The sequence below is a fragment of the Saccopteryx leptura genome, chromosome 2 (genome assembly GCF_036850995.1).
Source record: "Saccopteryx leptura isolate mSacLep1 chromosome 2, mSacLep1_pri_phased_curated, whole genome shotgun sequence".
Classification (NCBI taxonomy): Eukaryota; Metazoa; Chordata; class Mammalia; order Chiroptera; family Emballonuridae; genus Saccopteryx; species Saccopteryx leptura.
The window spans coordinates 77,181,313-77,196,005 of record NC_089504.1 but is presented as its reverse complement, the minus strand read 5'-3'; the positions used below and the strand labels follow the sequence as shown (position 1 = coordinate 77,196,005).

At 39.8% G+C, this 14,693-nt stretch overlaps 1 protein-coding gene across 7 annotated transcripts in view; it reads left to right on the top strand.

Moving 5' to 3' along the window:
• Positions 1–3,356: 3,356 nt before the first annotated feature.
• The window catches only part of BNC2 (basonuclin zinc finger protein 2), a 465,978-nt gene continuing 454,641 nt past the window's right edge, over positions 3,357–14,693 (top strand). For all 7 annotated transcript variants that reach the window (XM_066368216.1, XM_066368215.1, XM_066368213.1 and 4 more), the window contains exon 1: positions 3,357–3,541. In XM_066368216.1, the coding sequence (XP_066224313.1) occupies positions 3,539–3,541 (3 nt within the window). In that variant the 5' untranslated portion in view covers positions 3,357–3,538. The remainder of the gene's footprint in view (positions 3,542–14,693) is intronic.

Genomic DNA, 14,693 nt, shown 5'->3' with positions numbered 1-14,693 from the left:
GCAAATCTCTTCAAGGTCAGATATTAGAAAAGATAGGTGAATTTCTGTATCTGCTTCTGCATTGTCTGTCATGATATCACATGTCATATTATCTCTGGAAAACTCTGTTGTAAATTTATGGGAAAAATGTTATTAGAAAGGCGAATCCTAAAATTAGTTTTGACCTCATGGCCATCTTAAGAGGGTCTTGGGGATTTATAAGGGTGCCTAGACCACATTTTGAGGATCTCTGGTGCAAGAAGTCAACAGTTTTTGACCCACCTCCTAAGAACAGATATGGAACCATTTCTTAAGATCATCACCAATAAAGTGTAATGGTTTTCACATTTCTTCCTTAAACAGTATTTCTAAGAGTTTATTTTGAGCCCAGCACATCTTTATGGTCTGAGGTTATATAACCAAGTAAGATGGATACAGCTCTTGCCCCCATGAAGCTTACATTTTACTTGAAGAAAAACAAGCACATTAATAAAAAATTTCAGATATTGCTAAGGTACATAAAGAAAAGTAATGGAAGAAAGTGTGAGGGGTGTTGCAGGTGTAAGAGCTACTTTAATCAGGTTGAAGAAGAAGTGAAGTTAGAGCTGAAATGTGTTTGAAAGAAAGGAACCATTGGGAAATGTGGGAGAATACTCAAGGTAGAGAGGACAGCAGGGGCAAAAATGAGGAAGGAGCTTGGAAGGTAGAGGAACAGAAAGCAAGCCAGTGTGACTTAAGTATACGAGAAGAATAATAAAAAAATAAAAAAAACACAACCAGCTAAAAGGGACAGATAGGTATAGATCATTTCTTGCAGGACACAGTTAGGACTTAGGTTTATTCAAATTGCCATACAAATTCACTGGAGGAAATAAGAGACTGTGGAATTCTATTATGTGCTAGGCTTTGCCTCTATAAATTCTCCACCTTCTCTAAGGGCTGCTCCTCAGGCTAACACATTCCCAATCTTTATAATGATGGCTCTCCTGAAAAGTACGGGACCCCAAATAGACATATCTTACCTCACACAACTTGTTTGTATGCTGACATAAAAAAAACAGATAAATCTGAAACCAATCAGGGGAATTTAAAGGTTGCTTGCCATGGAATAACTTCTGCCTCTTGGCCAGTGTAGGTGTATAGCCAAAAATGCAGTGAGAATACATTGTTTGGCAATTGCTGGTCTGTCACTTGTCCAAAGCAGTAAATGTGTGAATGGATTTGTATGGGTAATGACTCTGAAATGAGCTTTTCTCATCTCTCCATAATACAGGAAAACAGATTGGAACTTGGCTCATTTCTGGAGAATTCTTGTGATGATCCTCAGTTGCTCAGAATACACATTTGGTCATCATTATCCCTTGTGTAATCAGTTTCTACAAACTATAGTATGATGTTACAGTGATGTTTACAGAATAAGGGAACATGCTCCACACCTTAAACAAATAATTTAAAGATGAGCCTTCTTAGATAACATGCACACACCCACCCACCCATACATGTATATATAGTCAATAGATATTTATTTTTACTTTTATAATATAGTGAGAGAAGGAATCTTCTGTTTCCCACTAGAAACCTCCCGATGAACCATGTGCCGAGAACTCTAAGGTATTCACTATAAATAATATCTTAGAAATGTTTACCAGACAAACCTTTCCACAACACGATGATGCTGAGAATTCACAAACGAAATGACTTGAAATCTGCTTTAAAAGGGCCTAAAAAACATCCAGGAGTTTGGACCCAGTGAGTACACCGAACTGCAGGTGCGATGGCCCCACCGTTAAAAAACTCGATCCATGTCAATAAGAAGCCTAATCGCATTTTCAGAACAGCTGTGACTACTTGGGCCCTGAAAATTTTTTATAAAAATTATTGTGAAAATTTGTGTCAAACTTAAGATCAATTTGTACATCAAAGAAAATAGAACTAGGTAATTCTGGGGCTGCATATTTTCAAAGGAATTGAATTCTGACCTCTGAAGGCAATTAAACAGTTTCTCCCTCCCTCTCCTTCGGGGAAAAGAAAGGAAAAAGGGATGATTTTCTCTTTTCAGTAATAAGCGGTAAGCAGACCTGTTGTTCTGCCAAGCAGGTCTTCGCCTTGGCAGATTCTGATTTCTAAGGGAATGTGCTCGAAACCTGTGCCTTCCTCCCATGTCAGATAAGCAGAAAGTTTGCTCTAGCTATGATAAATCTGCACAAGGCAGAGAGATGTTTTTGGCCCAAAGCGTGCGTTAGAAAGATGATCAAACTCGCCCTCCTCCTGTTCTTGCGGCCGGGGAGTGTGTTTTGCCTGCGTTTAAGAAATGTCCTTCAGCTGCAGGCGTGTGCGCGCGAAGCATGCAGCCTGCGTTTTTGCGTCTCCAGGGGCAGGGCGACTTGGGTCGGCTGAGTGTCATCCACAGATGTGACTGGTCTTCCCCCGCGGGCGCCCGCAGAGGCAGTTCCCTTCCGTCTCCAGCGCCCGGCCCGCGGCCGGGACAGGGGAAGAGGAAGGAAGCCCTTGCCGCAAGCCAGCGTCTAGGTCGGCACAAAACACGCCGCCACCAAAAACTTTTTCATCCAGCGGTGCGCAACTTTTTGCCTTTTCGCCGAGCACGTTCTCGATCCGAGTTTCTGTCCCCCGGGGTTTCCTCAGCTTCCCTCGACTTCTCCCCAGCGCGGGGACTGACAGGGACGCGCGGGCCGCCACAGCGGGCACGAGGGAGGAAAAGGGGAAGGGGAAAAGTGGAGGGGGCGCCCGCGAAGGTTCCAGAGGAGGAACTGGGTAAAGGGGACGGAGACCGGCGAGTGCCCGAAAAGGAAAGCGACGCCGCGGTTTGCTGCAGTCGGAATAAAGTTCGCGCCCTTTCCTCGGCGTTTGCAGCCTCCCCTCCCCGCCTCTCATCTTTTTTCTTGACAGCTGGGCGCTCGCGGCCACCTCCACGTCCACACCCGCACCCCCCGGGGGGCGCCAAAGTTGTTTTCCATCCCGAGAAAGAGCAGGGGTTGGGGGGGTGGGGAGAGTAACAGGGCGGGAGGTGAGGAGGGAGAAATATACAGGCTCCTTCTCTAAACCCCTAGAAATCGGAGGACAAACAGCAAAACTAGCCCGACTTTTATTTTGCAAAAGGGAAGCAACATTGTAGTCACCACAGTTTTGCAGAGAGAGGAGAATCTTGTGAGGCTTGCAAATCCGCCCCTAGGTCACCTCGATTCCCCCCCCTCCCCCCCCCGCAGCAGCCCCCTCCCGCGACAATCCGTTCCTTTTTTTTTTTTTTTTTTTGTCCTGTAGAGCCGGGGGAACGCTGCAGGCTCCGACTTGGGGAGCGAGCGCGACCCGGGGCGCGTGTGTAAATCAGTCACCTGAGCGCAGTGGGGCCGCGGCGAGGGCGCGCGCGGGCGGGCGGGGAGAGGCGGAGGCGGCGAGAGCAGCGGCCCGGAGGAAATCGGGAGGGGGAGGGAAAGAAAGGCCGAGACAGAAGGAGCGAGAGGCAGCCGAGGGGCTGGTCCAGGCGCGGCCGCTAAGAGGAGACCAAGAGGCGGGGGCTGCACTTGACAACCAGCATGCCGAGATGGTAAGAAGTTTCCACCCTCCTTTCCTTTCTATTCCAGACTTCTTAAGAAATGAGCCCCGGGGCCGCCCGGGGGCCGTGTTTTTCTCAAGTCCAGCGGCGTGAGGTGGAGGGGGGGTGGTGAGGGGGGCGGGCTGGGGAGGAAAGCCCCAGTCCAACCTGGTCCTTGCTGTGCCCCCGAGATCCCCCCTAAACTTGGCCCAAGTTTCTGAGGAGAGTTCCAGGTGGGAGGGTGTGTGTGAGGGGCGCTCGTGAACGTCGCCCCCTCTCGCGGCTGACAGGGAAAGGTGAGCGGCAGGCTCCAGGGAGTTGGGGACAGGCTGGGGGGCGGGTTGGGGGAAGGCGGGGGATGAATGGAGCGCTAGAAGGAGCTCGGGGCGGAGAGGAAAGCGTTTTGGAGAACGGGAACTTTTAAAACTTGCCCGCGAGTGAGGGACAGGCGGCTGGGCGTGGGCGCCCGGGCGCGCCGGTGCGCCGCGCGGCGAGGGAGACGGCCACCGCGTCCCGGCACCTTAGTTCTACCATCCCTTCTCCCTCAGGTTGGGGAGACCTCCCTTTGTAAATTTGTAAATGAAGGAATCGTGCTCCTGGAGGTTTTATAAAGAATGTGCAAAACGCAGGCAGGAAAATAAACCCGAGAGAGAGATACTGAGGTGCAGTTCTGGAGGAGCGATTTGTTTTACTTACACGTGGACTACAGGGTGGCATATGGGGCCTGGGGAGGGGGCAAAACAAAACAAAACAAAAACTAGGTGAAGTCCCCTGTGAAATGAGGTTGTGATTAAAAAATAAAAAGTTTCAAGTGCAAGTGGTGGTGGAGAAGGGAAGGCTGCGGAGCGAGATGCCAGCACAGCCGGGCTGCTCGCGAAGCGGCTCGCCAGCAGGCAGCGCGCAGTTCGCTCGCCCGCCTACGGGCGCTCTGTCGGCTTTCGGGGAAGTGATTTGTTAGAAATGGGGCTGGACCCCTCCCTTCCTCTTAGTGTGCTTCCACCCAGTGCTGCGCCTATTACCCCCCGTTGAGGATCTCACATACTGTGTTCCGCCTGTAGATGGAATATGTAAGAAAAAGGCAGGTAGTGAGTTGGCATTTTTTTTCTCCGTCTTTCCTTTCCCTGATGTGACATCTCTTGTTTCAGTGATCAAAGTGTAGGAGATGCGACTGTCAAATGCAGGCACACACACAAAATAGCATGCGCCCAAGACTGTGGTTACAGTTATGCTGACAGAAATTAAAGTGGTTTTCAAAGCAGCGTGCGATTTATGGTGCTTCCCATTTACCCTAGAGTCAAGCTGTTGTAAAACTGATGTACAAAAGACATCATAAAATAATTCTGTGTACCCAGGATTAAAGTGGCAGAAAGTGGCCTGTTTCATTATTTTTTATGTACTTCGTGGACAGTTGCAAAGGTTGAAACCTGTGTTTAGAGTGGAGGCGTCAAAACAAAATATTAAATATATCTATTTAGTGCTTGATAGTTTTTCTTTAGCGGCATTTTACACAAGAACACTGTAAAAGCCAGTTGTAGGTATTATTTTTCTTCCCTTTCCTCTTAGCCTGTATACTAGTTGTCTGCACATCTATTCCCAAATACTGATCACTTTGAACGGTAACTAAGGCCATTTGTCATCCACTACTTTGTGTTCTGCAGTTTCAGATGTGACTGCACACACACATTCGTGCTTTAAGTGGGGAAATTTATTCCTGGCACTCTTATTTAAAAGTGTCTGATCTAAGGACGTACTCAAGAGGAGTGAGACCTTGTACAAGTTAATAGAACTTCCTTTACCTTTTGGAATCACCCCAAAAATCTCTTATGAACCTTTATAGGGTGTCTGTGTTTTATGTTATATTTGTAGCTGTTTCATTTAAACTGTTCAACCATAATGAAGTTCTCAGTTGTAGCTACTCTACTGTTCCCAGAGAGCAGAGTATTTAAAATCCAGATTGCTAATCACTTTACCAAAGTACTGGAGTATCTTCACCTGAGGGAAGTAATGCTAAGCCTGAATGTGAACTCTATCTTGTGAGAAAAGTTCAAACTGTTTTTCCCCTTGAGAATATTAAGTTTGGAGTTGTTTGCTTTGTGCAACTTAAAAAAAATTACCTTATATGATTTTAAAAAATAAATATGAAGAAAATTATAATGGCCGTTGTACATTCCTAATACCTGATTTTTTCCCTTCTACCTGAAATGGAAGATATCTGTCAAGCAGGGATATGTGATTACAAAAAGCAGCAGACAAAAGCAGAGCTGACTATTGTTGTATTAAAATGTAAGTGTTACAGTTTGAATTTCCAAGTGAGAGTTTTTGAGTTCAGTGCTTTACATAACATTTTGTCCTAATCTTGCTTGCTGTCAGGGATGTTTCATGGTTGTGCAATTGCTGCAGTCAAGAATGCCAATTTGCATTCCAGGAGTGTCATTTGATTACTTTTATCTGCACAGCTCCAAGACTGGCCCAGACCTCTCGTTTCATCTTGCCATGTCACGAGTCAATGCTGTGTCGTCTTTTCAAAAATCTGCCTGATTTAGACAAGAAAGAAAAGTACTTTCATGTTGCAGCCGCAGTCCCCTGCTAACTTGTCAGCAGCAGGATATGATTCACTTGGGCCCAGAAGAATGGAACAGAGAGGCGGGTTAGGCGGTTCAATAAAGCCCATGGACAGGTAGTGTGTGACATCCCCAGAGAGCCGCAGTTAATGAAGAACAGGTCTGCTTAGTTCTCCACACGCTGACCTGGTGCTGTCCCCACAGTTTTCTCATTTGATCTTTCCCAGCAAATTGATCTTTTCTTGTATTTTTTTTTTTTTTTTTTTTGCCTTCCAAGTTAGTCCTTGTGGGACTGAAATTAGCAGAGCAACTTAAGTTGGATAATACAGCTGTTCAGAAAAGAAGAAATTGGACACTGGCTCAAAAAGGGGCGGGAGTTGGGGGGAATGGAGGGAGCTATTCTTTTTGTTGTTGTTCCTGAGAATATTTATTATATTAAAGGAGTCTAAAATAGGTGATGACTTTAGGTTAGTGGTTCCTTTTATTTTTAACTTTAGTGTTAAGGTCCCACACCATTTTAAATTTTCCTTAAGGAATTTAAAAACGGTCCTAGGGAGAGTATGAGGAGTTCGATTTAGCATTTTTCATACTCACTTGTTTCAAGTGATTTGCCAGTCGACTATGTGGCTTTTATGGCTATTGTAAGATAGACTAAATATCAATGGCAATCTTTAGCTATATTTTTTATAGTCTTCTAAAAAACTACAATCCCAAAATATTTAATACTGAATGGCAGAAAATATTTTTAATAAAAAAGTAATTTCCAGTATTGTGTATAAATATGGTACATGGAAATTTTTTTCACAAATTACCATGAGCATCTTTGTTTTCCTCAAACCCTACAGATATACTGTTAATAAATCTTAAAAAAAAATTTTTTTTTTTAAGATTCTGCCTTTTTAAAACGGATTAAATCACAAAATTGAGTTTTGGCAGATATTAATGTATGTCATTATTTGTGTTTTTGAGATTAAAATTAATTTTCGAAAGATGGGTAAATCTAAGTTGGGCAAGTAGATGTAGTTTAAACAGGTTAAAATTTTACTATAGAATTTTGTATATAAAGCTTAGGTTGGAGGCAATTAATAGATTCTTAACTTGATGTGGATATAAGGAACAGTGATTTGCTGAATTTCTGTGCAGATGGTCTCATTTACCATCTACATCCTTACAAGGAACAGTGGAAAACATTTCTTGCAGAAGGGGAGGCAGCCTTCTCAAATCTTTGCTGTTGGATGGAAATTACATAGAATCATTGGTTAGTAAACTCCTCTCTGAAGAGCTAGAGGGAGCTTCATGATTTTATTAGATATAATAAGGTTTAAAAATTCACTCTGGCAATCTGAATGTTGTAGAGAAAGACATAAAGAATACTGACTTAGTGTTTAGGCTTGGGGGAGCTATTGTAGATTTTTTTTTAAGCTGTGATAAGCAACAGAACTTTCTATAAGAACATTTGTCAAGTAGTCAGCTAAGAATTCTAAGGTTCTACGTTTTAGATGATTTGAAGATCAAGCAAAATGTGACCAAATACGTTTTAAATCTAATTTGGTTTGCTAAGGTCTGTCGATCTCCTGTTAGAACTTCCAAGTTCTATTAAAAGTAACTTCCTACCAAGTCACTGAGGAGGGGGATAACTTTCTTTCAGTTTACTAAGGACACCTCCTTTCTGTAAATAATAGTTTTGAAGGAGTTCTACATATATCTGCTATACTCTGGATAGAAAACTCCTTTAAAATAAACGCTTCATGTTATAAGTATAAATAATAAACCATTTATAAAGCTGATATATTACAAATCAATAAATTTGTTAAGTTTAAAGAAATAGAACTCAAGTGGTATTAAATTCAGTGTTTGTTGTTTAATTTCACATTTGTTTAACTGTCTTCCTCTAAAATTTGTGATATATTTACATTAAAGTCATTGATCATAATTTCTCATTAATATTTATGTATTAGTTTTTAGTAGTATTACTTTGGACAAACTTATTTGCCATTTAAGTAAATACTATAATCCAGTGAGATAAACTACCCAGATTTGTCTTTTTTTCATCTCTTGCACAGTAGCTCTCATTATATTGCTGGCCAATAAAAGTCTTTATTTGTTGCTTATTAGAACCCTCAGTACACTCAAGAGTTCAGCTATAATTTAATTTGGCTGTTTAAAGAGGCTCCCTTGTTTTAAAACATGTTTTCAGTATGCTTTTACCATTATTGTAAACTTATATTCTATCTCATGCATATGCATAGGGACTATTTTACAGATATATCACTTTTTTAAGGTTTTGCCAGACAAGAGTCATAACTTTTTTTCTTTAAAACATTTTTACCTAACAATGTCATTTTTTCTCTTTTTTTATGTTTTCTTGACATTCTGGAGCGTGTGTGTGTGTGTGTGTGTGCATGTGATTTAAATAGTTTTGCTGTTATGATTTAAAATCAGTTTCCCAAGAAATACAACCTTTCCTTAAGGTCTCGTTGAGAAGGGCACTAAAAACAAAGACAAAACCTGAATTCAATAATTAAGAATTCTAGTTGAGGATATTTCACTTTGCAGTCACTTGAAATTACAAAAAGTTTGTCTTGTACTTCACACATTGCTAGCGTGATAAATTCAGTTTTCTTTACAGTAAACTTCTGGGAAGTTTTGCAATGAGTGCAAGAAAGATGGCTTGGTAGTTTGGGTGATAGTTGTAAAAAATCACGTTCACTGAAGACTAGAAGTTGACTGTAAACTCTAAGATAAGTATCAGGAATCCTTCCACAAGGAAGGCAGAATGTAGAACTGCAGTCACTGCATGTATTTCTTACCAGTGGAAATTGCATCAAACCAGCCCTCTAGAGACAGTATTTACTAGTTATCAAAATGTATAGTATTGTCTTGGACTTTGTGGTTCATGAGTTCATAGTCCCTGCTTTTTTGTGTTTAGAACAAAGATGTAACAACCCACACAAAACATTTTTCTCTTATTATGACCTTACATTTGCCAAAGTGCCCCATGCTGAAATTCCTTTTCAGTATCTTTTTTTTTTAGTCCAAAGCCAGACGTGTACCCAGACACAAAAGCCTCTGTGTATAGCAAGCTGTTTTAAATATTGTGACTCGACGATGTGCTGTCCTTTCTCTGCTTGAGCCAAGGATCTCTGCTCAGTGTCTGTGGATTACCAAGCTCCTTCTTTATTGTACCTCTTGTCAACTATTCCTATTCATTTAACCTTTCATTAGTGTCTGTGCAGCTTCACTGTCTAGAAAGGCAAGGAAAACCCGAAAGGCCCCACTGTCACAGTTATTAGATTTCTCGGTTACATCCCAGCAACCATAAAGAAGTGAGAGTCGACACTATTGTCGTGCATGCTGCTGTCCTGGTGTGCAGCTCTTCTGTGCATGTCAAGGACATGTGCCACATGTTGATATGCATCCCAGGGATAAATGCACAACATGGGGGAATGGCTGGCGCTGGCAGTAATGAGCTTTGTAGGAGTTATTGCAGAGACCAACAGTTTGTGAAGGAATTTTGCTTAACAGGCCAAGGAGATAGACAGAGTTGAGGGCTGCCAAGATGTGCCTGTGCAGAGCTTGTCAGTCACATTGTTTTCATCAAAACTTCATTTGAGGGGAAAATTGAATACATTTGACAGCATTGAAAAGTCTTATTTTCATTTTTAATCTTTCAGAAGAGAAAAGTGTTATTTCTGGTGACTATTTTAGTGTATTACAACTTTTTATACTGACTGAATTATGTATATGAATGGATATAATAGCAATTTATCTTACTACATATCTTGAAAAGAATTGAAACATTTTATGGATGTCATATATATTTTTAAAATCCATATAAAACTTATGTAGCCTATTAATTTTCCTGTGCTACTATTTTCCCCTTTTGTGTTCCCTCTCACACAGTCTGCTGTTAGGATTCGATTCTTTAGAAATGCATTTGCCTTGTTTCCTCAATGTAAAGGACAAAAAAGAGGTGATTATTGGGTCATTTCCAAATGGTAATAAAGACAAATGTCCGCAGCTCTTGGATTGGAATACGTTACTTCAACATTTTATAAGATTCTTAGAATTCTCAAAACATCTGAATACAAAATGGTAAATTATAACACCTTCATCTCTCTGTACCCAAAAGTTCATTTATTTTTTCTTTAACTAGAAAAATCTTTGTTAATGAGAGTGGATACAATATATTTGTCTTTCTGTTTTAAATAATTTTTGTCAGGTTTCCAAACACTGTTGGGGCTCTCCGATAACTTTGCGAACATATTAATGATTTATTACCAATCCTTATAAAGTTAATTGTAATTTTTACTCAACCCTGTTTTTTTAGCCACATTTCACTTTTTTTTAATATATTGATTTTTTTTAAATTTTATTCTTTTTTTTAAATTTTATTTAGAGAGGAGAGAGACAGAGACAGAGAGGGAGAGAGAGGAGAGAGAGAGAGAGAGAGAGAAGGGGGGAGGAGCTGGAAGCATCAACTCCCATATGTGCCTTGACCAGGCAAGCCCAGGGTTTCGAACCAGCGACCACATTTCACTTTTTGATAGTTGTATTTGATGCTTTCTCTGCTAAGCTTTTTATGGTGTTTTGTGACTATTTTAATGGATTTAGTTTTCTTTGTTCCAGGGAAAACAGATGAACTATTTTTTACACTCCACCCCTCAGGTGTGATGCTCCTGTCCAGAGAAACACATATTCAGTAATTGACAGCTAAGTGCCTAGCCAGCCTAGGGCCATGTTCCAGTCTCTTGGCCATTGGGTAGAAGTTCTGTGTACATTATATTAAGATGAATTTGCCTTAATCTTTTGAGGTGACCTGGTGGCTTTTCCACAGACAAGGCAAGAGTATGTTAACTTTCTCCCTTCTAATAATCCTGTTTTCATTCATTATGGTTTGTGTTGGGTGAAGTAGAAGGGGAAAGAGGGACTTCTGAGCTATCATTTTAGCTACCATCCTACTGCCCACCCCTAAAACCTTAGAAAATACGCCAGAGCTATGTGGTAATTAAAGAGAAAGGGGAGGGAGTAAAGAGGGACAAATATATGGTAACGGAAAATGATTTGACTTTGAGTGATGGGTACACCACACAATCAACAGTTCAAATGCCTTAGAAATGTTTACCTGAAACCTGTGTACTCTTATTGATCAATGTCATCCCTTTAAATTTAGTTTTCTAAATTAAAAAAAAAAATTTGTTTAAAAAAAAGGGTGGGGGATATGTGACAGTAGCTACTCTATAGGAATTCTGCAGCTCTTTTTCATCCAGTCAGCATCTCAGTGGAGCTGACTGACCGTGCTTTGGAAGGTAGTTGCACCATTGTCCATTGTCCAGCCCAAAGAGAACAGCTCTGGGACTGGGTTTCAGGACAGATCCCATTCTCTTCTTCCTAAGTTTGAGAGCCTCCATTTCATCAATTGTAAAACAACTGAGTTTGGTCAGTTCTAATTTTCTTTTCAATTGGAATATTTTATATTTTATGTGATAGGAACTATACAATCATAGCAGTTTAATATTTTTAATAGCTAGATTGAGATTCACATGCCATATAATTTACTCATTTAAAATATACAATTGATAATATAACATTGTATAGATATATTACCTTTTATTAATTCATTCATCCAATGATTTTCATTTACCTTTGGATTGTTACGAATAATGAATAATGCTGCTGTGAACATTTGTGTAAAAGTGTTTTGTCTTTTTTTTTTTTTAAGTGAGAGGCAGGGAGGGAGAGACAGACTGCCACATGCACCCTGACCTGGATCCACCCGGCAAGCCCCCTAAGGGCAATGTTCTGCTCATCTGGGCCACTCCTCTGTTGCTCGGCAGTGAACGCTTTTAGTGCCTGAGCTGAGGCCGTGGAGCTATCCTCAGCACCCAAGGCTAACTAGCTCAAATCAAGCCATGGCTGTGGGAGGAGAAGAAATAGAGAGAGAGAGAGAGAGAGAGAGAGGGAGGGAGGGAGGGAGAGGGGAGAAGGATGGTCGCTTCTCCTGTGTGCCGTGACCGGAAATCGAACCCATGACTTCCACACGACACTGATGCTCTACTACTGAGCCAACTGGTCAGGGCCAAATGTTTTGTTCTTATTTCTGTTGGGTTGATACCTAGGAGTCTTGTGGCACCTTTAACCTATGGAGGAAGTGCCAAATCATTTTCCAAAGCAGCTGCACCATTTTACATTTCTACCAAGTGTGAGTTTTCTAATCTCTCCATATCCTTTCCAAACTTGGTTTTGTCTGTCTTTAATTTTAAGCATCCTAGTGGGTGTGAGGTAGTTATGCTTTGCATTTTTCCAATAGCTAATAATGTTAAGCATTTTTTTTTCATGGACTTACTGGCTATTTTTTCTGCTACACAGAGAAATATCTGTTAAATCCTTTACCTATTATTTTTCATTTAGGTTATTTGTCTTTTCATTGTTGAGTTGTAAGAGCTCTTTATATATTCTGGACACAAGTCCTTTATTAGCCATGTTTAACAAATATTTTCTCCCATTCTATGGATTGTCTTTTAATGTTTTTGTTGATGTCTTATGAAGCATAGAAGCTTTAAATATTGATATAAAGTCCAACTTATTTTTTCTTTTGCTATTTGTTCTCTTGGTATGGTAAGAAACCATTGTTTAATCCAAGGTCATACTGCTTTATCCCTGTATTTTCTTCTAAGAGTATTATAGTTTGAGGTCTTACATTTAAGTTTTTGATCCATTCTAGTTAACTTTTGTATAATATGAAGGAGAGTCCATCTTTATTCTTTTGAATGTGGATATCCAATTTTTTCAGCAACATTTGTTGAAAAGACAATTCTTTCCCCATTGAGTTATTATGGCACCTTTGTGGCAAATCATTTGACATAGAGTAAGGGTTTATTTCTGGATTCTTTATTTGCTTCCATTGATACACGACTATCCTTGTGGAAGTACCATACTTGTCTTTATTAATGTAGCTTTGCATTAAGTTTGCAACTGAGAAATGTGAATCTTCCAATTTTATTTCTCTTTTCAAGATTACTTTAGCTGTTTTTGGTTCCGTAGACAATTGCTTAATTTTTTTTGTGGTAAAAAAACACACAACATAAAATTGAACTTAGCCATTTTTAAGTGTATAGTTTTGTTAACCATGTCCTGTTGTGCAACAGATTTTTAGAATTTTTCCATTTTGCAAAATTGAAACCCTATTGAACAATTCCACTTTTCCCTCTCCCCACAGCCCCTAGCAGCCAATATTCTACTTTCTAAGAATTTGACTATTTTAAAATATTCAATATAAGTGGAATCATGTAGTATTTGTCCTTCTGTAAATGGCTTATTTCTCTTAGCATAATATCCTTGAAGTTCATCTATGTTGTAGCAGGTGACAGAATTTACTTCTTTGTTTATTTATAAAAAAACTTTTTTTTTTATTGATATTTAGAGAAAGCAAGAGAAACATCAATTTTGTTGCTCCACTTAGCCTGCATTGATGGTTGATTCTTGTATGTGCCCTGAGTGGTGATCGAATCCACAACCTTGTCATATCGTAATGACGCTCCAACCAACTGAGATACCTGGCCAGAACTGACTTTTTTTTTAGTAGGGGCCTTTCTAAGTGTCTGAGGTGATAGCTCATTGTGGTTTTGATTTGTATTTCTCTGGTGATTAGTGATATTGAACATCATTTCCTTCATATCCTTGTTGGCTTATGGATAGATTCTTTGGAGAATGTCTGCTTAAGATTTTTGCCATTTTTAATTGGATTTTTTTGTTGAGTTGTACATATTTTTATATGTTCTGGATATTAACCCCTTATCAGAGTTATGGTTTGTAAATAGTTTCTTCCATTAAGTAGGTTGCTTTTCCACTTGGTTACTTCCTTTACTGCACAGAGGTTTTTAAGCAGTCCTGTCTGTCCTTTTGTTGTTGTTGCCCTTGTCAGTTTTCTTTTAAAACAAATTTATTTGATTCTCAAAGAGTAAAGGCTACATTAAGAAAATACGTCTATTGTTTGAGTAAAAAAAACTCTTGGTGGTACTACTGGGGACAAGAAATATTTATATCTTTTGGAAGGTAAAAAGATGACGGCTTTTAGTTCACTGTGAAACACCCTGGTTTTACTTTGATGTTTCTTAATTATCATTGCATTTAAAAGCATTGTAGGTGTTCTGTATAAGAGAGACAGTTCATTCCCTGGAGGGTGGAATTAAGTACCTAGAAATAATTGTTTTTGGTTTTATATATATATGTCGAAAGGAAGGAAAATGTTACGATTGAGAAAATTTCTCTTCCTAGACATTTTTTTTTAACTAGAAAAACACCAACAGTGATTAAAACTAAAAATTATTGTAGGATTTCAAACCCAAACTTACTGTTCTAGTTGAGTTTTAAATAAATACCATGTTCAAAGCTAACATGGCACATTTGCATACAGGAGCTTGTTTTAAAGTTTATTGGCAAATTTTGTAATTAAATTTTTTATTGTTGAATTTCGAGAAACTTCAGGGCAAATGAAAGGTAACTTAATTTGGAAGCAGCCATGTTATATCATTGGTGAATTTAAAAAAATTTTTATTCCTTAAAAAAAATTTTTTTTGAGAGAGAGAAAGTCACAGATGGAT